The sequence below is a fragment of the Schistocerca serialis genome, chromosome 2 (assembly GCF_023864345.2).
Source record: "Schistocerca serialis cubense isolate TAMUIC-IGC-003099 chromosome 2, iqSchSeri2.2, whole genome shotgun sequence".
Classification (NCBI taxonomy): Eukaryota; Metazoa; Arthropoda; class Insecta; order Orthoptera; family Acrididae; genus Schistocerca; species Schistocerca serialis.
This window is the reverse complement of record NC_064639.1, coordinates 464,034,731-464,062,183: the sequence shown is the minus strand read 5'-3', so window position 1 is coordinate 464,062,183 and position 27,453 is coordinate 464,034,731. Positions and strand designations below refer to the sequence as shown.

At 41.0% G+C, this 27,453-nt stretch overlaps 1 protein-coding gene and 1 pseudogene across 8 annotated transcripts in view; both read right to left on the bottom strand.

Annotated features, from left to right (window-relative positions):
• Positions 1–27,453, bottom strand: part of LOC126457370 (rho guanine nucleotide exchange factor 7) — a 127,136-nt gene that overhangs the window by 30,207 nt on the left and 69,476 nt on the right. For all 8 annotated transcript variants that reach the window (XM_050093622.1, XM_050093616.1, XM_050093614.1 and 5 more), the window contains 2 exons: positions 14,872–15,064; positions 14,629–14,718 (listed from right to left, as the gene is read on the bottom strand). In XM_050093622.1, coding sequence (XP_049949579.1) covers positions 14,629–14,718; positions 14,872–15,064 — 283 coding nt within the window. The remainder of the gene's footprint in view (positions 1–14,628; positions 14,719–14,871; positions 15,065–27,453) is intronic.
• Positions 21,014–21,131, bottom strand: LOC126459461 (5S ribosomal RNA; annotated as a pseudogene).

The following is a 27,453-nucleotide window of genomic DNA, read 5'->3' as shown; positions in this document are numbered from 1 at the left end:
ACACTCCTCCCCACAATAGAACATGGCAAAGATTGTATTGTGTTGTCCACACTATGCATATCCCGCCTACCTTCTTCTCCATAATATTGCTTACCAGAACCACTCCACAAACCACAACACACTACCCGCACTCTTAACCAAAATGTTGTTGCCCCATGTTCCCACCCCAACAGTGGTCATGCTCCACAGGCTCTCCAGCCAGCAGCCCCATTACCCATCCCGCCCCAGCATCTATGAGCACTTTGGAGGTGTCGGAACTCCACATGCACCTGTCAGCACTACATACCCACTTGACTCAGCTGACCTCTGACCAACAGGGCAGTGTGCCCACCACAAGACAACTCTGCAAACCCTCCCCCAAGTTATGCAGCCTCTCACTTGCCCCCTTCAAACCATGAGTCACACACCTGTGGTTTGCTTTCATCGAGGCAGTTATCGCAAGTTGATCTGTCACAAGTGATGCAATGAAATTTGGGATGGTGGTGTTCACCTCGACCCGCCCATAGTTGCTCAAGTACAAGATGTTATATCAGTGGCCACACAGATCCGTCCCTGTTGCTGGATCACATCTGAGCGTTGTTGAACTGCACATTCTCCCCGAAGGGCTGCTGCTAAACTGCTGGCTGATTCGCCTTCCCAACCCCATACAGGCTGCCCTGGCCTCATATGCCCATTTATCGTTAGACGATGCAATGGTCTTGGCCAATAAACTATTCGAAACCCTGAACTCAATCCTCCACTCCCCCCCCCCCCCTGTGGGTGCAGTGTGGAACACTGGCTACCGTCCTGCGGCTCCGGCCAGCTATTCACTCAATTCACTCACCCCACCCACGCCTCCACGTGCGCAGCATCACTGGCGTCACCTGCCACTAACAATCCTCTGCTCAGCATGCAGGCCCCTGAACTCTACCAGATACTAATGTGCCTGAGCTACAAAATGGCAGCACCTACCACCACTTACATCTGCCACCAGGTGATGACTGCCCTCAGACACGTGATGCCAACCCAGGAAAAAAAAATCGTCCCCACCCGTGTGGTTGTAACCCCCCCCCCCCGACCTGACAACCACCGTGAACTAGGCACAGCTTCCTGGTACCACCAGAATTTTGGGGAGAATGCAACCAACTGCAGACTTCCATGCTCCTGGTCCCCAAACCCTGGCAGCCATCGGAAGTAGGCGCACCCAGCCACTGTACCAATTTACAGCACCTATTCATACAGGATCTGAATGACACTAGTCCCCCTGTCCACTACCTCAGTGACATCAGCTCCAACTTATCCAAATTCCCCCTTAAACTACTTCTAATCCCCCACCCGTCCCCTCCTCCTCACTGCCACCAACAACTGAGCCATCCCTACTTAATGGGGTGCATACTTGCTCACTCGATCTAGGCTTCCAGCATGAACTCCCGTGCACCTTCAAGGTCGTGGACAGTACTGACCCCATTCTGGATGCTGACTTCCTCAGTCATTACAGGCAACTGGCCAACTTAGTGAAGCACCATTTAGTTGACAGCGCCTCCGGCAGGAGCATCTGCTGCAGCTCCTGCCCTGCCATGTGCTTCACTGTGAAACAGCTGGCAGTTTCAGGCCCAGCCCCTTGCAACTCTCCTCCTCATCCAGTCACCCAGCACCCTTTTGAATCGTTCAGCATGACACTGTGCATTATATCGCCACTAACCCTGGCCCCCGGATTTTCTGCTGTGTCCGCCACCTCCTCCCTCACACGCACAAAATGGCACAAAAGGGGTTCAAAGAGTTGCTTGCCACTGCCATACTTCACCCTTCCAAAAGCTTCTGGGCTTCAGCTCTTCACTTCACCCTCAAAAGAACGGTTGCTGGTGCCCTCATGGTGATTACCGTAAACTCAACGACTGCACCATTCCTGACCGCTATCCGGTCCCACTCTCCCCCACCTATGATATTGCCATATCTCCGGAGCTGCTGTCTTCAGTAAGATAGATTGCACCAAAGCTTACACACAAATCCCAGTCGCCCCAGAGGACATTGAGAAAGCAGCTATAATCACGCCTTTCAGCCTATCTGAGGGGACATAAATGACATTCGGCCTCTGCAATGCTGCACAAACATGGCAGCGAATTTTGGACAACAACCTCCACAGCATACCATGTTGTTTCATCTACCTACATGATACACTCATCTACTCCAGAGACCCTATTGAACATCACCAACACCTACGTGAAATTTTTTAGTACCTACAGAAAGCTGAAGAGATCCTCAACATGCCACAATGCATTTTCAGTGCGAGCGAGGTTGAATTCCTTGGACATCCAGTATCTGCTGCTGGATCCCACCCCCTCCCCAACGCAGTACAGGCAGTAGCAGGCTTTCCACACCCTATTAACTTCAAAAGCCTCCAGCATTTCATTGGCACTCTGTGGTGATAAAAACAAAGGCAACAAGATGGTCCCATGGACCCATGCCACGACAGACAGCTCCAAAAAAGCAAACTGGGACCTCACCAATGTGGTCCTTTTGGCCCACTTCCACCCTAATGCCCCTCTTTTAATAGGGGCGGATGCCAGCCATGTGACTATTGGAGCCATCCTACAAAAATACATGGACAATGTCTGGCAACCACTTGCCTTCTTTTCATCCAAGCTCTCTGATGCACAACACTGCTGGGGTGCATGTGTCTGTGAGCTGCTCACAGTCCAGAATGCCATCTGCTATTTCTGATTTTCAGTCAAGGGACACGTATTTACAATCTTCACAAACCACCACCCCCTCGCCTCTGGTTTTTGCAGGAAAGACGTAGACCAGATCTCACCTCGACAGGTTAGGCTACAGGAGTATATCGCACAATTCACTACCAACATCCAGCACATTGCTGGCATCAATAACATTGTTGCAGTTTGCCTTAGACACCCCTGCACCATCACACACCCCTTAGACAACATTGCCCTGTCCACTGCTCAAGAAGGGGACCTGGATCTAGCTCACACCCTTCAAAATGTAGACTCTGGCCTTAATCTTCAGCTAAGATCCATACCCGGCTCTGACCATAATATCTGGTGCGACATCCTCGTGGAACCTTCACAACCTGACAGCTCCAATTATCACCCCCCCCTCCCCCTCCCCCTGCACCCTCCTCCACCCCACCTTCCGAAAACTCACATTTTTCTGCATCCATGGCCTCGCACATCCAAGCATCCATGCTTCTGCCACTCTTTGAAACAACACTTCGTCTGGCTGGGTATCAAACTTGAGGTGCTTCTATGTCTACAGGTGTACAAAGCCCAATGCCAGATGCCTGGTTTGTCCTCCCAGTATCAGCAATTGGAATAATGTGCGCAGTGTAGTGTAAACAGAGCACTGAAGTCCAGTGCGCACCACGAGTACCAGGCGAGTTTATTACTGTTCCATCCCCAGCCATTTTGGCACCCCCTTTGCTGCTAAGTGTACCACTGAAATGGGTTTTCCCGCTCCGCCAAACAACACCAAACAAAGGCCGTAAGCCATTCATGGTCCACCCCAGAGATTGTACCCCAAGCAAGGGACCACCTTGATTAAGCAGTATTAATTCACTGAATTTTACCACAGTCATTAGCTTTTAGGAATAATATCTCAGAACCAGCTCGCACGGATCTTTCAGCATGCCCTGTTAAATGTCTTCTTCCTTAATTAGTGCACCACTTAGGAATGTATGCTCCTTACGAGTGTCCCTTACGAATATCGAAGGGAACATAAATCGTTCCATCAAGGCTATTACATTCATGTTTAAAACTGTGAGGGTGCTTTTAACAAAATAATCTGTGACACAATCCCAAAAATTCACAGCCATTTCTTATACAACTGGAAGCAGAACTCATTCACAAAAGAAGATTTCTTCAGCAAAATGGCATCCCCACAAAGTGTTACACTCAGGTATTCGTACAGGTTGACAAATAACAACAGTGGCTCATTGACATTACGGTTACAGGATAACACATTTTTTCATTTTGTGAAATTGTGCATCTCAGAAAATGCTAAAATGTAGTATCCTATGACTGTAATACCAATGAGCCACTGCTGAATTCGGCCAAGTCATACAAATACCTGAGTGTAAAACTTTGTAGGGATATGAAATGGAATAATTGCATAGGTTCAATTGATTGTAGAATACTGGAGAAGTGCAATCAGTCTACAAAAGAGTATGTATACAAATCACTTGTGTGATTGGTTCTAGAACACTGCTCAAGTGCAAGGGACCTGAACCAAATAGGACTAACAGAGGATTTGAACATATACACAGAATGGCAGCATCAGTGGTCACATGCTTGTTTGATTTGTGGGAGAGTGTCACAGAGATACTGAAGGAACTGAACTGGAAGACTCTCGAAGACAGACAAACTCTTCTGAGAAAGTCTGTTTACAAAATTACAAGAACCAGCTTTAAATGATGACACTAGGAATATACTACATTCCCCTAGGTAACTCACATAGGGATTATGAGGATGAGACTAGAATAATTACTGCATGCACAGAGGCATTCCATTATCATTCTTTCCATGCTCCAGACGTGAATGGAATGGGAAGAAACCCTAATAACTGGTACAATGGGACGTACCCTCCGCCATGCACTTCACAGTGGTTTGCAGAGCATAGATGCTGATGTACGTGTAGAAGGTGTAAGATAAAGCCCAAATTTTGTTTAGCATATAGTTTTCATTCAGCAGGAAGTTTCAATACAGTAGGCACACTGCCGTGCAGTACAAGATATTTTTATTTTATTTTGCTTATTTAAGAAATTTCATGGGACTATGTTGAGTCAAAGTTACATGGTTATGGATTGAGGAAGGATGTAGTTTACAGAATGCTAATCAGAAAATTTACAAACAAATAATTAAGTAAAACACAGGAACACGAGGCTACAGAAATAAATAACACATTATAAAGAAAATGTTTTCAACAAGGAGTGAGCTGCAAGGAAATTTTTCAACTTGGATTTGAATACTTCGGGTTTATCACTCAATTTTTTTCAGTTCTTCTTGAAGCCTACTGGAAAATGAGACCTGCTGAATAGTGCACCCTTTTCTATACAACTGTATATTATTGTTCAATTTACCGTATTTAATCGAATCTAAGCCGCATTCGAATCTAAGCCGCACCTGAAAACTGAGACTCTAAATCAAGGAAAAAAAAATTTCCCGAATTTAAGCCACACCAGAAATTTGAGACTCGAAATTAAAGGTGAGAGAAAAGTTTTAGGCCGCACCTCCAAATCGAAACAAAGTTGGTCCATTATAATACGAGACATAATTTAGGTCGAAAGAATGACGATACAGCTACAGTAGTTTGGTTCGAGTAGTAAGCTTAGCAGTTAAGCTTTACCAGGTAGCCATTGCTATGCGTCAGGCGCTCCGTTCATATTTATACGGGTACCTTTCCTTTTTCACGTGCTTCGCCTGGTTTGAATTGATTGCTTATTTTTCTTTGACCTGATAAGTGCCGTTCTCTTTGATATAAGTGTTTACGTCACTAAGCTGAAAATGCATTACTGTATTGTGCCATGCGTCATTTGTCGCTTTTTGATAATGATTGTTTACGGCCTGTCACCGCTCGCCGCATGGCTTGCATTTGTGCACGGGCTGCTTTTTTTTTAAAAAAAGAGAGAGAGGAATCGTCTCATTAGCGAAACAATGGCAAGAGACTGCTATTTGTTGTTACCTAAACTGTTGCTTTCTTTATAATGATCAACAAGAACCAAATAATAGACTGCGTATGATAGAAGATGTTCTGAACGAGAGTTTAGCGAAAATTTTTCTCCGTTTGAAAATCTTTGCAGACACCTCTTTTAGTACATTACATTCTGCACCGATATTAGAGTCATCTCAGATTTAAAAATCTAGTCAATTTCCGTGCTTCATTTCTGACTGTATCACTATTAGGCATAAGAATAATACGAATATAAACATGACATCATATGTGTATTCTTCCGCGTTTGCTGTTGTCTCACTCTAGTTTCGTAGTTTATTAGGCAGACAGGTAGGAAAAAATTCAGAACGTAGAGTCTTCCATATTGACAAACATCCCAAACAGTCTTGCCAGTCGTATTTTCGTAGTACATTAAAATGCTGCTACATTCGAAGATGAATAATATGAAATTTGTATTTACTTCGTTGGATAATGTATGAAATTGCAGTGCTCGAGACTCGTGGAGGAGAATAAATCTCATCTTCCACTGTTTTTCTTAATTTATTTACTGACGCAGAGGTTTTGGCGCCAGTATTTATCTTTGTGCCTGCAAAGCATGCCTGTGAAGCGCTACATATATTCGACGGCAGAAGTTAGTTGTGGTGGCACCTACCAACATTTTTCAGAACTTCCGCTTACTTTGCACTCGATTCTAGGCTGCAGGCGGCTTTTTGGATTACAAAAACCGGAAAAAAAGTGCGGCTTAGATTCGAGTAAATACGGTAATGTTCACTGAATAGATGATGCAGTTTCTTCTGAAAGAATTACTGGTGTCGACAATATATCTCATGATAGTACAGGGATGGCTGAGTTAGAATTCTGAGACACCTGAACAATCGCCTACACAAAATTCATGAGCCGATACCACAGATCAGACTGACCACCTTTTTATTGGCTAAGAGTATTCTCAGTGAATGCACATAATTGCTCCAAAATATAACACCACAAAAAGTAAAAGAGTCAAAGTAAGCAAAGGAGAGAAGCCTTTATTATGTTTCAGAGTCACAAGACATTGGCAATCATTCTTATAATGGAGATATCAGCATTCAGTTTTTGCACAAGGTCTTGAATGTGATACTCCCAAAAATTTCTTCCATCTACATCCAGTCCCAAGAATTTAAACTGGTAGGCTTCAGATGACTGGCCACCTTTCGATAGTCAATTTTTGCATTTACAAGAGATTCATGTCAGAAACTGCATGCATAGCACTTTGTTACCGTTACGTGTTAATCTGTTCTCTGAAAGCCACGTGCTGATGTTACTGACTACCCTATTAGCTATATCACATATACTGTGTGCTACGTCTTTTGCAATAACATTTGCATAATCTGCAAGGAGAAAATTTTTGTGTCATCTGTCATTGTTAGTGGCAAGTCACTGATTTGTACCTGGAAAGGCAAGGGACCAAGAACAGAACACTGTGGCACCTACCCCTCCCTCCTGCCCGCCCCCCCACCATCAGTTTACGTGACCCCAGACAGATTCAAACCTCTTCTCTGTCTGTGGGCACTGGAGGACAATCTGCTTCTTACTTTCCAGAAATGAAGTAAACCATTGTTGAGCTTTTTCCCTAATCCTACAATGTTCTAACTTGTGCAAAAGTATTGTATGGTTCACATAATCAAAAACATTTGTTAAATCACAGAAAACACCTACTGTCATCAACCAGAAAGACTCACTGCACAAGTGGCTAAATACAGAACTAAATATGGTCCACTGGTCTTCATAATTCTACTTGAAAATTCATCATACTCATCATGGGTGTCTATACTTTTTAATGAAGTAATAATTTATTCAATTTCGTCTCTCCTTACTTTCTGTAGTTACATGTGATGTGGTTGAATTTGAACACCAGCTCTTAAGAGTTCTACTCAGTTACCATTACCAATAAAATTTAGATTTAAGTGATTATTTAGATTAACTGACTATTAACTATTTTACACAACTCTGGTGGATCGCTAATGTTCTTATTCTCACATAGAATTAAGGTGTAATATGTTGAGTGCCTATATTCTACTCTGATACCTCTTTCACATTTGATCATATTGTTTTAATTTTTTACTGAGAGGTTTCTGTTCTCTTGGTGTAATATAATGTTTTAGCTTGTCTGGTGACCCTCCTTAGGACTTTGCAGTATTTCCGGTAGTAATATTCTGTTACTGAAATAATCTTGATCATTAACGTTTAACAGTCCATTAGTAACTTTTCTAGAATTTTTCCCATCAACTAGAGAACAATCTATGAAGATACTGTCTATGTTCACACTGTTGTTTCCCTGAACTCTAGCTGGAAAGTATACTGTCTGTACCAGGTTGTTAGATTCAAGTATATCCATTAATATTCTTTTCTTTGGAGAATCAGTCACAGTTTATATTGAAAGCCCCAAGCTTCTGTCTTAAGAACCAAGACTAGTACAGTGTTAAGTCTGGTGAGGAAAACTCTTCAATCTGAACTAGGGGACTGGTAGAGATCTATGGTGAAAAGTTTTCTCCTAAAAATTCAAACTCCTCTGCACAACCTTCAAATATTTGGTCTTTACAATGTTTTGCTATGTTCACCCTCTTGAATGAGGCAATACATTTGTGATAAATTGCCACTTCTCTCTTCTGTAATGAAATTATTGCATAGAAATCAGATAAGATGTACCCCTTCAGAGGAAGCCTTAGTACTTTTTTGGTACATAAATGGTGTTCTGAGATACAAATGTCATTGTCAAGATCTACTGCCAATTCAAACATGAGGAAGATAGTTACAAACTAACTTTATGATTTAATTATTTATTTGAATCCATTTTACAGAATAAACAATAAGAGTTTTACATAATTTCTATATTTTACAATACATTTTGGATAGCAGATGGAAAAGAGTTTTGATTCCTCTATCACAAGGAGGAGAGTAATTTGTCTAGGTTAGTTCGTACATTAACTTACCTACACGACTATGACCAAGTGGGCCAAATATGTTGAAATCACTGAGTGGAAGACTGAATTTATGCAGGGCATATCTCAATGTTGTCCAGAGGATCTGAGCAAATTTTAGTTATGTCTGGGATGTACTAAACAAAAGATAGTGGGCACACAGCAGTATAATGTCTCAATGGAGAACTCCTGCCATATATCACTGACATAATTTTGAAAAGGTTGTAGTGAAAGATATCATTAACAAGCTTGCAATTATATATGGATCAAATGACAAGGTTACTTTGTATTAAACAACGGTCATTACTAGCATCTTCATGATGAAAAGCTTTATTTCCCCCCTCTTCTCTTGACACTCACAAACTTTTGTTTTCCACTTCTCACTGTTAGTTTTGAGACTGAAATGTAGAGCAGCACATTGAAACATTGCCCAGTACCACTATATGTTAAAGAATTGCCTTTACTTTAGTTGTAGTGGGTGGTAGCAGTCTTTGGACAAATTGTGCAACTTTTTTGTTCTAGAAACAGATGGTACAGCACTTCTTTGGTATTGTCGCTGGTTCTCGATAGTGGACTGGGACATCCCTTAACCGCATTATATTTACTCATTAATTTCAGAACATTTAAACTGACAAATATTTACTATCAAAAACAGTCTTGATCACAAATTATTTATTCCGTTGACCGGGTTCGACTACAACTGTGGTCATCTTCAGATCAATGAGGTAGAACCTCCTACTGGAGGTAAATCACTGCGAGTAATGATTTACCACCAGGAGGAGGTTCTAACTCATTGGTCTGAAGATGACCACAGTTGTGGTCAAAACTGGTCACCGTAATAAATATGTTTTGATCAAGACAGTTTTTTATAGTAAATATTTGCACTAATATTGATCACTGTATACTCCCACAATATATTCAAAAGTAATTTAAACTGACATTTGTCTTCACCGGGACCTACACATGATTTTAACTGAAGCACCAAAGAAACTGGTATAGGAAGGCGTGTTCAAATATAGAGATATGTAAACAGGCAGAATACGGCACTGTGGTCAGCAACACATATATAAGACAACAAGTGTGTGGAAAAGTTGTTCGATCAGTTACTGTGGTTACAATGGCGGGTTATCAAGATTTAACTGAGTTTGAACATGGTATTACAGTCAGCGCATGAAGGATGGGACACAGCATCTCCGAGGTAGCGATGAAGTGAGGATTTTCCTGTGCGGTCACTTCACAAGTGTACGATAAAACCTCAAATCTCTGATATCGCTGCGACTGGAAAAAGATCCTGCAAGAACGGGACCAACGACACCTGAAGAGAATCGTTCAACATGACAGAAGTGCAACACTTCTGCAAATTGCTGCAGATTTCAATGCTGGGCCAATGAGCGTCAGCATGCAAACCATTCAACGAAACACCATCAATATGGGCTTTCGGAGTCAAATGCCCACTCGTATATCCTTGATGACTGCACGACACAAAGCTTTATGCCTCGCCTGGGCCCGTCCACACCGACATTGGACTGTTGATGACTGGAAACATGTTGCCTGGTCGGATGGTCTCGTTTCAAATTGTATTGAGCAGATGGATGTGTATGGGTATGGAGACAACCTCATGAATCCATGGACCCTGCATGTCAGCAGGGGACTCTTCAAGTTGGTGGACCTTCTGTAGCGGTGTGGGCATGTGCAGTTGGAGTGATATGCGACCCCTGATACATCTAGATACAACTCTGACAGGTGACACATATGTAGTCATCATGTCTGATCACCTGCATGCAGTGAAGTCCACTGTGTATTCTGACGAACTTGGCAATTCCAGTAGGACAATGTGATATCCCACACATCCAGAATCGCTAGAGTGTGGCTCCAGGAACACCAAATTCCCCAGACATGAACATTATTGAGCTTATCTGGGATACCTTACAACTTGCTGTTCAGAAGAGATCTCCACCCACTCTTACTCTTACAGATTTATGGACAGCCCTGCAGGATTCATGGTGTTAATTCTCTCCAGCACTACTTCAGACACTAGTTGAGTCTATACCACATCGTGTTGCACCACTTCTGCATGCTCAAGGAGGCCCTAAACGATATTAGGCACATGGACCAGTTTCTTCGGCTCTTCAGTGTAAATCCCTTCTTGGATTCTTTTTGCAAATGGATGGCTCTAGTTCAGACTTGATTCAATGTCTTATTACATGTACTGTACAATTTATACTACTGATTTCCAACTTTTTGTGTGTTCATGTTAATAAAACTAGCTGACAACTGCCTAACACCACATCATCTTGACAGTACAAAAATACAGTATTTTTCTGAAGCGTTTTTGATATATATAGATATGTATATATGCACTAGTATAATATAGTTTAAAACATGATACACTGATATCTATGCATTACTTTCATTTATACAAATGAAAAATCAACACCACAAAACATTATCTTGAAACTGCCGACTTATACACATCACATTCTTTACATCCCTGCCACATTAATTAGGAAATTATGTTATCAATATTTACATTACTTAACATACATCTTACAGAGAATTTACAAAAGTGTAGGCATTGAACAATGACTATTAGGCGTACCTGTATACAATAAAAATACATGTATACAATAAAAATTTATTGCTTTCCATTCTTGGCGTAAGTTACTAAATAAATAAGAGGAAAAGGGATTGCTTAAATCTAAACAGACTCTGTAGCTTTGCTCTTACTAAATAACGCAAGGAACACAACTATTTGTATAGTCATATCAAATTTTTTGTCTTTGACATGCATTAGTTGGAGAGCTCACTAATAAAGGGAGATTTTTACCTGGTATTGTAAATAGCTTATTTCGCTATTACCAAACAAATGCTTGCAAATAATGAAGTACGTTATCATAGTTTGTATGATTCCCTTTGTATTAATAATCACCCAGCAATTATGTAAATAATGAAACTGTTATTTTCTTACTTGTACGATAAATGTTGAAACACCAACATTTGTACCAACTTCACATTACTTTCTCTCATTGGAAATTATATGCTTTGTTGCGAACTTTATCTCTCTCAAACACCTACTTCACATGGTCCTTCCCTACCTAGTGATCTTCCTTCCTGGATGTTGATCTCTACCTCTCGGATGGCTCCATAAATACACTCATTCGTATCAAGCACACATATACCAACAGTACCTCCACTTTGACAATTGTCACCTGTTCCACGACAAAAAGTCTCGTTCACACAGCCTTGCCACCCACAGATGCTACATCTGCAGTCCAAAGCACGAGCTGTTAAAATATACCGATAACCTCTACAGAGAACATCCTATCCAGCATATCCATAAACAGATCTTCTGTGCCATCTCCTCTTCTGACACCAGTAACCCTACTAACCAGCTACTAACAAGGGCTCCTCTAATCAGCCAGTATCACCCTGGCCTTGAAAAGCTCAACCACATACTTCACCAGAGTTTTGACTACCTCTCACTGTGCCTTGAGACAGCAAAACACTACCCACATTAGCCAAAGTAGTGCCAGAATCCACCCACCCTATAGAATATCCAGAATATTCTTGTCCCTATTCCAGTCCTGCACCCCATGCATCATTCACTTGTGACTGATGCAGGCGCAAGACCTGCCCCATACAATTATCCAACATCTCCTAGTGCAGTCCAGTCACAGGCATCTCCTACCCAATCAAAGGCAGGGCTATGTGTGAAAGCAGCCATGTTATATATCAGTGATGGTGCAATAACTGTACAGCATTTATGTGGGCATGACAAGTATGAAACTGTCCACTTGTATGAATGACAACCGGCAAATTGTTGCAAAATGCAAACTTGACCAGCCAGTTGAGTTGCCAAATATGCTGTACACCGTAATACAAATGACTTCAAAAGCTGCTTCACTACACGGTCCATCTGAAGACTTCCTTCTAGCACAAGTTTCTCTGAGCTACACATAAGAGAAATCTCTCTCCAGCATAACCTATGCTCTTGCATTCCCCTGGCCTAAACTTCCAGCAGTTTGTTTCCCACTGTCTCACATTACCTTTCCCCTTCTCTCTGCTGCCCACACTATCCCTTCCTAATCCAGATTGTGAACAGCCTCCCCCCCCCCACTCTTTCCCTCCCTGATGTGCCCCCCCCCCTCTCTCTCTCTCTCTCTCTCTCTCTCTCTCTCTCTCTCTCTCTCTCTCTCTCTCTCTCCCCCCCCCCCTCCCACTGCACCTCTTCCCTCCTCCTTTCCATCCCTCTCCCTTACTCTCCCCTTCCTATCTCTCTGTTCATCACTACCTTCCTCTCTTCCCCCCCCCCCCCCCCCCACTCCCACCCCCCATCCCTCTTATGTCCTGCCCTCTGAACTCCTTCACATTGTTGCACAGCCACTGAGTCATGTAAGAAAAGACTTACTTCACACTACCCCTTCCATGACTCGTGTGTCCTTCCTTTCCCACTCTCCCCACATCCATCTATCCAGGCAACCACTGTCAGTAATAGATAATCAATAATACATCTTGCCGCTACTGTGGGCAGATTGTTTGTTTGTTTGTTTGTTTGTTTGTTTGTTTGTGTGTGTGTGTGTGTGTGTGTGTGTGTGTGTGTGAGCTCAAAAGCTAGAGTCAACTATCTTTTATCACCTGTTTCTGTGCGCCACACACTACTCCTCTATAGGTAAGTAGTTGTTTTTCCCTTATTTTATATATAGATGAACATATTAGATAACTAAAGTAAAATATCTCATTTGAAGGATCCTCAAACTGTTAGGGCATATACATACCTAACTGGGGAACGACTACTGTAACAGAATCAGGAATCACCCTTTTTTTAAATATTTTCATGCTCCTTTTCCAAAATAAATTATACTTGAACAAAGGAAAATCCAGGATGGAATGTAATACAATAAATTATACTTGGTAATATATGACAGCGATGTAACAACCTCTGGTTGTCAAAGCACGCATATGAATCGCCATATTAAAGTGGCATAGTGGTTAAAATAGAATGGACTCACATTCATGAAGTGTGTGATTCAGTTTAGGTATTCAATTGTTTCCCCGAATCAGTTGAGTTTAAGGTGAGTGTCTCCTTAGAACAAAGCCATAGTAAATTTTCTTCTTCACCGTTGCACAACCCAAATTTTTGCTCCATGTCTAATGATCTGCTTGTGCATAGTAAGCATACAAATTGCTACATTTAATTTCAGTTGATTAAAACTTTTGATTACTTCACTGGTACATGTGGTAGGACTGCCTACAAACTTGCATGTAATTGGTACACAGACCACATTTTATAATCATACAATCTAATTTCATTAGATAAAAATTTTGGTAGCAATCTCACATGAGCATGCAGGCATACTAATATTTAATTATAATGTGCAAATATAAGACAGTAAGCAATCTTATTGTTGATTTCAGAGACACCTATCTAGTAATCTCTTGGTGATAACCAGATCATCAAATTATGAAAAGAATATAAAGTAACATATGATATATAAATGAAAGTACTGTGTATTCACACTATTTCTTGTGAAGTAGACCACAGCAACTGATACTTTTCATTGTATCAACAACTTCACTAACACAATATTCCTTTAAAAGTACATATGTGAGTAAATTTATGTTAACATAAAAATTAACCTAATTACAGAAGCTCATTGTTGTCATAAATGTTGCCTTCCAATTCAAACTACTGGTAGGATTACACCAACAACATCAGATTCTTATACTGAGTTTAGCATCACTGACTTTAAAATTTCTTGAAGTTCCATAATAAGATTCATGCAGGTCAATTATTTACATTATTTTATGGAGAAATGTAATACATAAGCCAGAAATGGGGATGAAATAACAGAATTGTACAAGTAGGTTGTGTGAAGAATCTTATCACAAATAACATAGATGTTTACTTTACAATACTGGCCAGTGAAATGGAACAACATACTAGATGAAAACAAATGCCAAACAAACACATGTATTACAGTGAGCTGCAATGAAGAAAAACAGTCTTACATACCTGAATTTACAGTGTAACGTGTTTTTGCACTCATACAATATGCCTCAATCACTCGAAGTATTAATGCATCCTCCTCAAAAGTCTTCTCACCTTAAAAGAGAATCTATAGTTCTTAAATTGACAGTGGATTCTACAAAAATAACAATTAAACCAATTTAATATATTTCTATTTTAAAAGCTGTTTTATTTAGTACATGTATAAATTCTGAACTGTTTTCTCAAAAATTAATAGGCTAAACTCACTGTGTTTTCTGGTGTTGTGAGCAGGCTTCTTGCTGCTGTCATCACGACCAAGACCTAAACATGGACGAATGGGAGGGGAAGGCCGAAGACAAGACATGCTCCATCCCTTGCTGTTAGCTGGGCGGAACACCAGCTTTGCGTTTGTTTGTGGTGTGCTGACTCTTGGCGATAACGGACCTGTCAGAGCACTCTTCTGTAAGAAAAACAGAATTATTTTACTCAAAGAAGCACTTTTGTAACATTCTGAATGTCAGTCATGGGGACAGAAAGGCCACATGGTTTTACTCGAATACAGGACAATTAAAAATAACATATAGTGATTACAAAAAGCTATAACTATTTACTCATATTTGCCAAACCATTGGTGAAGAGCACACATGATCTCATTAAATCTGACTACAAAGGTTATGAATCAATGCACACACAAATTTTATTTATTGGTTATACTGGTTTCAAATCTATAGTCATTTCCAATAGACCCATGAAGTAAGAAACAATATGCAAAAACACACTTGTCAACGTTACATTAACGAAGTCAGTAGACACCTAACTACACTACATAAATTAAATAAGATACCATAACATTTTTTGGCCGATGGCTGCATCAGAACGTAGGAGTGAGCACACACATCAAACTGTATTAACCGGAATGAGATTTTCACTCTGCAGCAGAGTGTGCGTTGATATGAAACTTCCTGGCAGATTAAAACTGTGTGCTGGACCGAGACTCGAACTCGGGACCTTTGCCTTTCGCAGGCAAGTGCTCTACCACCTGAGCTACCCAAGCATGACTCACGCCCTGTCCTCACAGCTTTACTTCTGCCAGTACCTCATCTCCTACCTTCCAAACTTTACAGAAGCTCTCCCGCGAACCTTGCAAGGTTCACAAGAGAGCTTCTGTAAAGTTTGGAAGGTAGGAGATGAGGTACTGGCAGAAGTAAAGCTGTGAGGACAGGGTGTGAGTCATGCTTGGGTAGCTCAAGTGGTAGAGCACGTCCCACGAAAGGCAAAGGTCCTGAGTTCGAGTCTCGGTCCGGCACACAGTTTTAATCTGCCAGAAAGTTTCAAACTGTATTAGCTTGTACAGACACATCTAGCTGCACAAGGACTTTCAATGGCTAACTCCACTCAGTCCTCTAGTGTTTTTTGTTTATGACAATACTGAAAATGGCTAAAAAGTCAACAGCCAATCAACAGAATTTATGTGAGTACTGATTGATAACTTTTATAGTCAAATATAACTACTTAATAGAAAAGAATTACAGAGAAAGTGAATGCAATTTAAAAATTATGTTTCACAAACTTGTAGGTATTCTATACATCTCCCCTCGATGGCCCAGATGACAGCTATATGATAAGCCATTTTACGCCATATATTCTGAATCATAAATGGAGTCTAATGCAACCACATTAAAACTGCACATTTTGGGTTCTGGAATTGTTTTTGGCAAAAAAGGCCAAGGAACAAGGTCTCTCACATAACCCTATAAAAGGATATCCATCGGTGTTAAGTCCAGATGTGACCAAAACCAAAACATAGCATCATCATGTCCAACATAAGTTATCCAATGATTAAAAAGATTTTGATTTAAAATTGTGTGTACATTTGTACTCCAATGTGGGAGTGGTCTGTTCTATTGGAAGACGGAATCTGTGAAATCAGTATCAAGTTGTGGCACCAGCCACTACTCAAGCATGCCCAGACAAATGTTTCACTTAAGACACAGAACTCAGCACCTATGTATCACTGAGCATGTGTCAACTTCCGATTCAATGCTCTTGCACAATGATCAAAATTTTGAACTTTCTTTTACATTCTCTATAATCCTCACCAATGTGTCATTACGTGTTAAAGAGTTATAGCTCCTATCTTCTCTCAGATAGTTTCTAGAAAGAATATTTCACTCTGCAACAGATGTGTGCTAATTTGAAACTTCTTGGCATATTAAAACTGTGCACCTGAACAGGACTCAAACCTGGAACTTTGCCTTTTGCAGGTAATGGTTGTACTGACTGGCTATGGACACACAAATCATGGCCTATCCTCACAGTTTCACTTCTGCCAGTAGCTCTCTCCTACTTTCCAAATCTCACAGAAGCTGTGCTGCATACTTTGCTGGACACTCCGCTGCAGAGAGGAAGACTCAACTTGGAAACAATTCCCCTGTGCTCTGGTTAAGCCATTTCTCAGTGATATCCTTTCTTCCAGGGGTAATAGTCCTGTAAGTTATGCAGGAGAGCTTCTGTTAAGTTTGAGAAGTAGGAGAAAGGTACTGGCAAAAGTGAAGCTGTTAAGGCAGATCTGGGTCATGCCTGAATAGTGCAGTCAGTAGGAACATTGTGCACAAAATGCAAGGTTTCGGGTTGAAATCCTGGTTTGCCACACAGTTTTAATCTCTGTCAGGAAGTTGCTTAGATGTAATGGACACAGAATTACCCAGTACAATAAAACAAAAGCAATATTCACAGATTTACTTCACTAGTGTCTAAAAGTTACTTATAAAGAGCATATTTTCTCCATAGGCCATCCCACTCCCAAGAAAGAGCTAGGGTTGGTGGAGGGAGGGAGGGAATTGGAAGAGTCCAGTATTGTGTCATGCCATTGTATCACAGACATGATATGTAGCATTCAGGGCTAGAAAACTCACTGGTCAGTCCATGGGATGGATATCTTGTTATGTTAGCCCGAAATTTACATGCCAGAGCAGCTTAATGTGTGTGAGCATTAACATCTGAGAAGAGATAATCTGGAGCAACTGAAAATCTGAAAAGTCACATACATGACTGTACTGACATATATTTGTACAGCTATATGTTAACAGTATTCTTCAAACTATAAATGAAGTTACAAAGCTATGCACAATCTTTCTACATTTTGCTCCCTCATAACATAAAAAAACTACCACCATCATAATTGTCTCTTGATTATATGAACCACCTACTGCCCTGCAGATGAATGTGCAACAAGAATCAATCAGCAAACTGAAATGAGATTCATCTGTGAATATCCAATCTAAATACAACTGACAAATTACACTTTGTGGGACAGTGAATGCTAGCAAGACTTTGGCCTATATTTCACCTTCTTCAAGGTCTGCAATAAAGGCCCAAAATGTTGACTTTCTGACACTAAGTAACAAATTTTATGAAGCAACTACACTGATAATAAAGAATCTGCTGTATAAGAGACATTATTGATCAAATGTACTGCTTTTTACAATCTTTCAGTCATTTGCCTATTCAAAACAAGAAGTATTGCTTCTCTCCAAACATATCACAATGCCAGTTTTAATAGAAATATGTGTAACCTTGTTGTCATTTACCAAGGTTGCTTATATTTTCCTAATGACGACTAAGTTTTGGACAGTAGTGTATCTCCTAATTCTTCTGATGACACTGCTAATTATGAAATTTTTACACAATTGTAACCTTGCTCTGTAAAGATCAAGAACACAAAGATAATGGGAGGGAGGGAGGGAGGGAGGGAGGGAGAGAGAGAGAGAGAGAGAGAGAGAGAGAGAGAGAGAACAAGAAGAAGAAGAAGAAGAAGAAGAATAATGGTAAGTCTGTTGTGCTGATTGCTTTGTATGCAGAATTCTATGGGACAAAATTCAATCTTCTGTCATATGTACTGGACAGCAAGACCATCACCATTCTAAGGACAGAGGAGGAAGGAAAGACCACCATCTGCTTTAACAGATGTTCAGTACAATCAACATAGAAATTGAAGCCACTGAACATTACCAAAATAAACTTAGCACATTACCACATATTTCACATACATTTCTTGAAGTGAATATCTGCAGTAGTGTCCTTTTCTAGTAAGATATGTGAATATTTGACTTTTTCAGTGTATTTTAAGATGGATCATGTCATTTGAAATTCAGAAGCTAGCGAGAATGAAGGCGGGCAGAGTGAAGGGGGCTGGTTGGAAGGTGGCAGCTAAAAGGAAGATTGGGGGCAGGAGGACATGGTGTAACAGTTTTGTTGTCTCAGAAACAGGTTCCAGCTGCCAGTCTTGAGTCCAGCAGACTTTACACATGATCAAGAACACAAGGAACATCACTAATTTCAGGAGAAAGAAAGTGCTGCTGCCCGGTAGTGGTCATGCTGGAGGTGCAGGACCTCAGTTAAAATAGTCAGAAACAAAGCATCAGGTCACCAGCATTTTCAGGCCAAGTGCAGAGTCAAGGGATCGAGGACTTAGGGCCTTTATGTAAGGATTTCACTACAAATGATCAAGTAGTGATAGCAGGTGGGACAGGAAACACTGGACAGGGATAGGGAATATGACATAGGTTGTGACATGAAAAAAATATCCTCCTTAACTGGTGCACAAATTTGTTTCTAGTTGAGCAATTCTCTTGTCATGATCAGCCTCAGCTTGGTTGTGCAGTATATCAAGTTACTGTGGAGCTGGGAATGGTGCTGATGACTGCTGACCAGATACAGACTGCAATGATGCTGGTTGGATCTATTGTGATATGGGATTTTTCTGGACATGGCATGTACCTCAATAAGGTTGGGAAGTAAAGGCTGGTTGAGCTAATTAGTGAGGAAATAGGAGGTGGATATGGAGTTGTTCATCATCAAATTTCTGTTGTTACAGATGGAGAAATTAGGCTTTGAATAGATCATAACAGGCACAACTGCTATGGAATTGTCTCAACCAGTCTGGAGAGCCATGAAAAGCAACAGGTCTCAGAAGAAAGAATGTACCATATTCAACTGCAATCAGAAAAAATATCACTACCTTGTCAAAATATGATGTCTGAGAACGATAGATGTAGTACAGTTATAAACCTTATAATAAAAATGAAACTTTTAACAATCATTAGGTTGAATGCCAAATAAATTTACAAAGAATTATCACTCCATCAAAACATGCAGGCTATTAAAAATAACTATAGCAACCTGAAGTTGAATTACATTCTTTCAACAGCGAAATGGTATGCATTACAGAGCAATGATACAGAGACACTGAAATACAGCACATATTACTATCAAAATTCAACAGTGGAAAATCCAGGATGGACTGTAACAATATTTTGAAAATATAGCGGAGATGCGGAGCTGCAGATAGGCACAACAAAAAGACTGTCAGAAAATGAGCTTTCGACCAACAAGGCCTTTGTCGGAGATAGAAAACACACACACACACACACACACACACACACACACACACACACACACACATACAAACATACATACAGAACCTCTGGCTGCTGAGGTCACACACATTACTGTCATCATATAAAGGGCAAGTTGCTATGGTAGAACTACCATAAAGGGTAAAGGACCAAGTATTTCAATCAGACACGGGATAAAGTTTAAAGTTAGACAAGGTCTCATCATAATTAATGTAATTAAAAAAGTTTCAAGTTTCAGTCACTGAAATTCGTAATAAGTTAATCATTTTGTGTATACTGCTTACTTGATGTTAGTGTGGACATCTTTGTTAGCAAATTAACTAAAGTCCTGAAAAAAGTATCAGGTTCCAAAACTAACAATCTTATGTGGGATGTAAACACACACAAAAGTGTTAATGATGAAATCAGTAACACATATTAAACATTTTGATATTTCTCTAATGATACAAATGTAAACACTATTACAGGGTAACCAAAAAATTAGCACCAGTCTTAGACCGTACACCTAAAAATATACACAGGGAAATTTGCACTTTATATACAGGTAAAATATCTCAAACTCTCATATCATTACTGTCACATAATAAAGCTAAAGGCACACTCAAAAATTCTCACAAAACAATAGGTCTACAAAAGAATTTTCTCTTACAACAAAATACATACTTTTTTCTACAGCAATGACAAACCAAACCTGGGAAGAAGTATACACACAAATAATTCATATACAAATATTTCTAATTCTGTACAGTGTTCAAACTAAGTTTTAAGGGGGGAAAAAAACTAAACTGTCCGAACAGACCTTTGAAGGCCAAACGGTACCGACCAACCACCTTGTTATCCTCAGCCCACAGGCGTCACTGGATGTGGATGTGGCGAGGCATATGGTCAGCACACCTCTCTCCTGGCCGTATGTCAGTTTACGAGACTGGAGCCGCTACTTCTCAATCAAGTAGCTCCTCAGTTTGCCTCACAAAGGCTGAGTGCATACTGCTTGCCAACAGCACTCGGCAGACCAGATGGTCACCCATCCAAGTGCTAGCCCAGCCCAACAGCACTTAACTTCAGTGATCTGATGGGAACCGGTGTTACCACTGCAGCAAGGCCATTGGCAAGTTTTGAGAAGACATTTTCAAAAGTGGTTACTTCAAAAACATCTAAGGAAAACAAATGCATAACTGTATTTATGAGTGAAATCCTTCAACATATTTAAATATCTCCATTCTTTACAAAAACAGTATACTAACCAAAAGTTCCTAAATTGCCACCAAAATTACAAAAAGTTATACATGTGGGTAGTACTTGCAGAAAAAAATTTCATGACAATGAAAGTAATGTAGCAGGTGGTGGCATAAAACAATAAACCAGAAAAGATAGTCACCAGTATAAAAACATACAGATTAAAGATGGAAGTACAGGGTGAGTACAAAGTCTTGACCTGATTATAAAAATTTACGAGGGCGGTTCAGAAAGTAACCTCCGATTGGTCACAGTGCGGGTTGTGGGGGGAGTAGCGACGCCATCTGTGCGTTCACGCACTCAACAGGTCAGTCGGCATCAAGCCGTGCTCGAGTGAACGTCGTACCTGCGCTAGTTTAGTTTTTGTGGCAGTTTGAAATGTGTGCTGCAATAGAAAACCCCGCCAAATGTGAAGTGCGTGCTGTCATAAGGTTTTTTACAGCCAAAGGATATTCTGCAGCAGCTATTCATCGTGAGCTTTGTGCCGTGTACGGACCAAGAGTTATGAGTGAAGGAGTTGTCCGTGAATGGGTACGTTTATTTAAAAGTGGATGAGAAAACGTTCATGATGAAGAGAGGAGTGGTAGACCATCATTGGTACTGACGAACTCGTTCAGACAGTTGATGCAAAAGTTCGTGAAAATCGACGTTTCTCAATGTCGGAGTTGTCTACTGGTTTTCCACAGATTTCTAAGACTCTCTTGTACGAGATAGTGACAGCAAGATTGGGTTACCGTAAGTTCTGTGCACAATGGGTGCCCAAAATTCTTACCGACCACCACAAAACTCAAAGAATGGCCTCTGCATTAGACTTTCTGTCACGTTATGAGGACGAAGGAGAACCATTGTTAAACAGAATCGTGACCGGTGACGAAACCTGGATTAAGTACGTGAACCCTGAGACAAAAGAACAATCAAAGATGTGGGCACATTCAAATTCGCCTACCAAACCAAGAAAAGCCTCGCAAGATTTTTCTGCCAGAAAACTGATGGCAACGATGTTTTGGGATGCCAAAGGGGTGTTGTTGGTTGAATTCATGGAACGTGGTACGACCATTAATCAAGACGTGTACTGTGAAACAATAAAAAAGTTACGACGGGCTATACAGAACAAACGCCGTGGTATGCTGACTTCCGGTATCGTTTTTTTGCACGATAACGCCCGTCCTCACTCTGCTCGCAGAACAACGGCCCTTCTTGAGTCCTTCAAGTGGGACGTTATCAACCATCCACCTTACAGCCCAGACCTGGCGCCAAGTGATTATCACCTCTTCATGCATTTGAAGAAATGGCTCGGGTCACAGCGGTTTGATGACGACGAAGAGCTCAAAGATGCGGTCACAGGCTGGCTCCAGGCACAAGCGGGTGATTTTTATACAGAAGGAATTTCAAAGCTTGTGAAGAGATACGATAACTGCCTCAATCGCTATGGAGACCATGTAGAAAAATTGTGCAAAGATGTAGTTGTAAGATGTATGTATTAAAGTATTTTTATTTAACTTGGTGTATTTTTTTAAATCAACCGGAGGTTACTTTCTGAACAGCCCTTGAATAACAGAGTAACCTTTTGACATAATAAGTTACATTTGATGACTTTACATAGGTTAGTTTACTAGTTTTTTTAAGACCACTTACATTAGTAAACCTCAACGTGTGCTCCCTTGGTAGCTCGAAGAATGACGAGGTGGTATTCCAGTTCCCGCCAGGTGTTTCATAACAAGTGTTCTGTCACAGTACCCACAGCAGCTTGTATCCTAGCCTTCAGTTCATTGACATCAGCAACTGGTGTGACGATGACTCTGTCCTTCATATAGCCCCAGAAAAAAAAGTCAAGAGGGAAGTAATGTCTGGATCGGTGGATTGGAAGGAATGGTCCAACACCCTGGCCACCCCGCTCTCCAGACATAACGCCCACTGACTTTATTTGCTGGGGCTATACCAAGCACAGAGTCTTCATCAAGCCAGTTGCTGATGTCGACGAACTGAAGGCTAGGATACAAGCTACTGTGGGTACTGTGACACAACACGTTACAAAACAACTGGCAGGAACTGGAATACCACCTCGACATTCCCCGAGCTACCAAGGGAGCAAATGTTGAGGTTTACTAATGAAAATGGCCTTAAAAAAATTAGTAACACAAACCTATGTAATGGCATCAAGTGTAAAATATTATGTCAAATGGATATTCTGTAATAAATTGTTATAATCAGGGCAAAACTTTGTGCTCACCCTGTAGATTAACATAAAATTCACAAAAACTAGCAAATTTTGTAATGACTTTCTGAAACTTGTGAAAAAGTGGAACAATATTTCCCTAAAGCAGATGTAGATGAATTACATTGCAAAATTATGGTGTTTCCCAGCAACAGTGCTTGAAATCAGGAAGACAATCTGAAAACTAAAAACTAAGAAACCGGCAGGCCTAGATGTGGTGCCAATCTCTGCTCTGAAGGCATGTGTAGATAGCTATTCAATCATGTTGTACACAGCAAAGACCTAGTCCCCTTCCACCAGATTCCTAACATGGAAACACTTTAACCACCAGCCCCTCCAACAGTAGAACCTTTTGTGTCTCATTTCATACCTCCATCCAACTGTGACCCCTCTTCAGTCTCACCTAACCATCTCCTGGTTTATGGTTACATTCAAGAATTATTTATTTCCAAATGGCCCCATCCTCATCCCCCTTTCCAATAGCTCAAACCTCTCAAAGGAGGAAACAATAGTCACACACAACCTTAATACCTCAATCTGATCATCCTCCCTGGTAGACACAGTTTCCACTACTGGCAGATAACCATAGTGATTACCCAACAGAAGGTACCTGCCAGCTCCACCATGGTGATCCCACCCTGTAAGTCCAATGTAGCCTCCAATTCCTACTCCACTCTTTCCACCGATTTCAGAACCTCTCTCCTAAATCTATCTCCCTCTTCACGCTAATTTCCCACCCACCTTCTACATGTTTTCCAAAATCCATAAACCTAATCATTCTGGACATTCCATTGTAGCTAATTACTGTTTTCCTGTGTAATGAATCTCTACTCTTGTTGACCTATACCTCCAACCCATTGCCTGCAGCCATTGCCACACCATTATTGTAAAGTTCCACATTTGTCACTATTGATGCTCTGTCTTTACACACTATCATCCCCCTTGGTCACTGAACACTACTTCTCCTAACTCCCTACAGACTACAAACCCATTACCTCATTTATTATACACTTTACAAACTACATCCTTACCCACTCCTATGAAGGGAAGATATACAAAATCTCTACTGCACAGCCATGGGCACTTGCATGACATCCTCCTGTGTCAAGCTGTTTACAGGCCATAAAGGGGAAACCTTCCTAGCTACCTAAAACACTAAACCCCTTGTCTGGTTCAGGTTATTTGGAGACATCTTCATGATCTGGATCCTAAGCATACACACACTGCCCTTTTTCCTGGACATCCGCAACACCATCTCTTCCACACACTTCATCTGGTCCTCCTCAGCTCAACATTTCACCTTGCTGGATTTGATCTCCACCTTTGCTGGTTCAAAAAGCTATGAACAGTATCTGTATTTCAGTATCTGCTGACCTCTTCTACACTAAGAAATTTCTCCCCCAAGTGCTGCAAAGCAGCAGCTCCCTCATTAAGTAATATCACCCATGACTGGAATAATTTAACTATATTGTTCACCAGACCAACAACAACTTATGATCATGCCCAGAAATGAGGAAAATCTTACTCACAATCCTCCCACCCCTCCTAAAATAGTTTTCAGCCACTGAAGAAAACTACAAAATATCCTGGTCCATTCTTATGCCACGCCTACTTCCAACTCAGTGTTACATGGGTCAAAACCCTGTGAAAGGGTAAAATGTTCTTAAACAATAACTGCAATCCAATTTACATGAACAGCACTAGTGAAGGGCAATGCATGGTATGAAACAATAATACGTACATAATCTCATTCACTGAATCCATTCGCACTTATTTCATCTTTTTTATTTAAGACAACCAGATAATATGTTGCACATCCAGAAGCTAAAACTATTACAGTTAAATTTCTAGACAATGGTATGAGAAAACACGCCCATTCACCACATGGAGATAGCATTAAACAAGTTGTTCATGTTTTTCCCTAAATTGCTTTGCCTGACTCTTCGCTCTCGCTCTCTCTCTCTCTCTCTCTCTCTCTCTCTCTCTCTCACACACACACACACACACACACACACACACACACACACACACACACCCCTCCTCTACACTTGGTGAGTACGAGCGAGATAGCGCAGTGGTTAGCACACTGGATTCGCATTTGGGAGGATGATGGTTCAATCCCGCATCCAGCCATCCTGATTTAGGTTTTCAGTGATTTCCCTAAATAGCTCCAGGAAAATACTGGGATGGCTCCTTTGAAAGAGCACAGCCAACTTCCTTCCCCGTCCTTCCCTAATCCAATGAGAACAATGACCTCACTGTTTGGCCTCTTCCCCCACACAACCCAACCCTCTACATGGTGAGTGGATGTCTTTCCTCTAGTATTTTTTGTATCCCATTGAAAAATTACCATTATGAACTCTGCAATTTTTTTTGTAGAATATTTAGTACTGCTAAACCACGCAAGACACACTGAGAAAAATAAAACAAAAAGCATCTGAAAAACTGGCTGAATATTGGATATTTAGTAAAACAAAATAACTAAACTCAGATGCACAAAATTAATTTAGCTTCATGTTAACAACACAGTTAGAAATAGAAGCAATAAAAGTCACAACAAACAGGACACTCAGCTGAGCATGTCATGGTTCCAGCACTACATATGGGGCAGTGCGAATTCTGCATTGTTAACAGTGACTGAAACATTGTGTTAAGTTTTCTCCCTTACAGAAGAGCTTTGTTTCTCATTTAATGGATGAGTTACTAGGAGTGTTCTGTAAGTCTACCATTAATGATGAATTATACAGGAAGGGTAGCCCCTATGAAACAAGCATGCATGTGATTCAGATGTATAAGAACACACATGCGGCATTAAGAATCATCCCTTGCCTGTTTGTGTAGGAGCAGGAGTGGAATCTCTCACTGCGGAAGCAGGGAGTTTGGTCTTGAGCCACCAATGGGCATACATTCCTGAACGGTAGATCCCACTGCCTGCTGTTGCAGGTTGGTTTCCAGTGCCCTCCCACAACTGTGCAGCTGGAACGGGTGGCTGGTCCTTGCTAGCAGATGTGATGGAAGTAACAGAATCACACAATCCAGTTAGCAGCTTCTCTGACGTTGGAGACGGTTGTGCAGAAGTGCGTGGTGTGGAACCAAATGGTGATGTACACATGCATTGTGCCTCATAGTTGAAGTCTTCCAACTCAGCACTTTCCCTTGGTGTTGGTGATGCATCAGGATGGAAGGATTCAACACTTCTTGCACAGGAATATCTCTGTTCATTTTCAGTTACTATATTAGATAAATCTGGCGATGTTAATGTTGAATTCCCTGCAATGTCTGCCAGCCCAGAATCAGAAGACCGTGAACTTGATGGTATATCTGAACAGCACTGACAGTTCGTGGCTTTACTACTCTTAAATTTATCTGCCGATACTCTGGGCTTAATGGTTACATACTGGTAAGAACGGTAACGGCCACGGCCACGATTATCATGCTGAGAAAAAGACCTACATGAATCCAATGGTTGAGTGGTTTTTTCTGGAATTGTTCTAATGGAAGTCCTCTCTCCACGATTGATTTTCACTTTAGATTTCGATACAAAAGGCAAACTACAAACTGTACTTGTACTTTCAGCACTTTTATCACTAGAGGCACTGTTTTGCTGTTGAAAATTTGGATGGCACTTTGGGTGAGCATCTTCAGTGTTTTGCCCCTCACCATATAATAATCCTGCTAACACTGAAGATGGTACAGGGATTGTTTTTGCTGGAAGATCAAGAGTGGAGGAATGTGTTGTAGGAGGGGAATCACAGTCTCTCAATTTTATTGGCAGTGACTGTGTTGAAAGTTTCTTTGACTGTAGTAGAGCTGTACCACAACACTCAAAAGGTGCTTCTGTCTTTACATTTGGAAACTGAGGCTCGAAGGCAGAAACTGAATGAGAACAATTACATTCCCTCGGCTGAACTGTCACTGGCATACTATTTCTGGAAAGTTCTACATTTAACTGGTCTCTGGATAATGTGTCCTCACACTCAC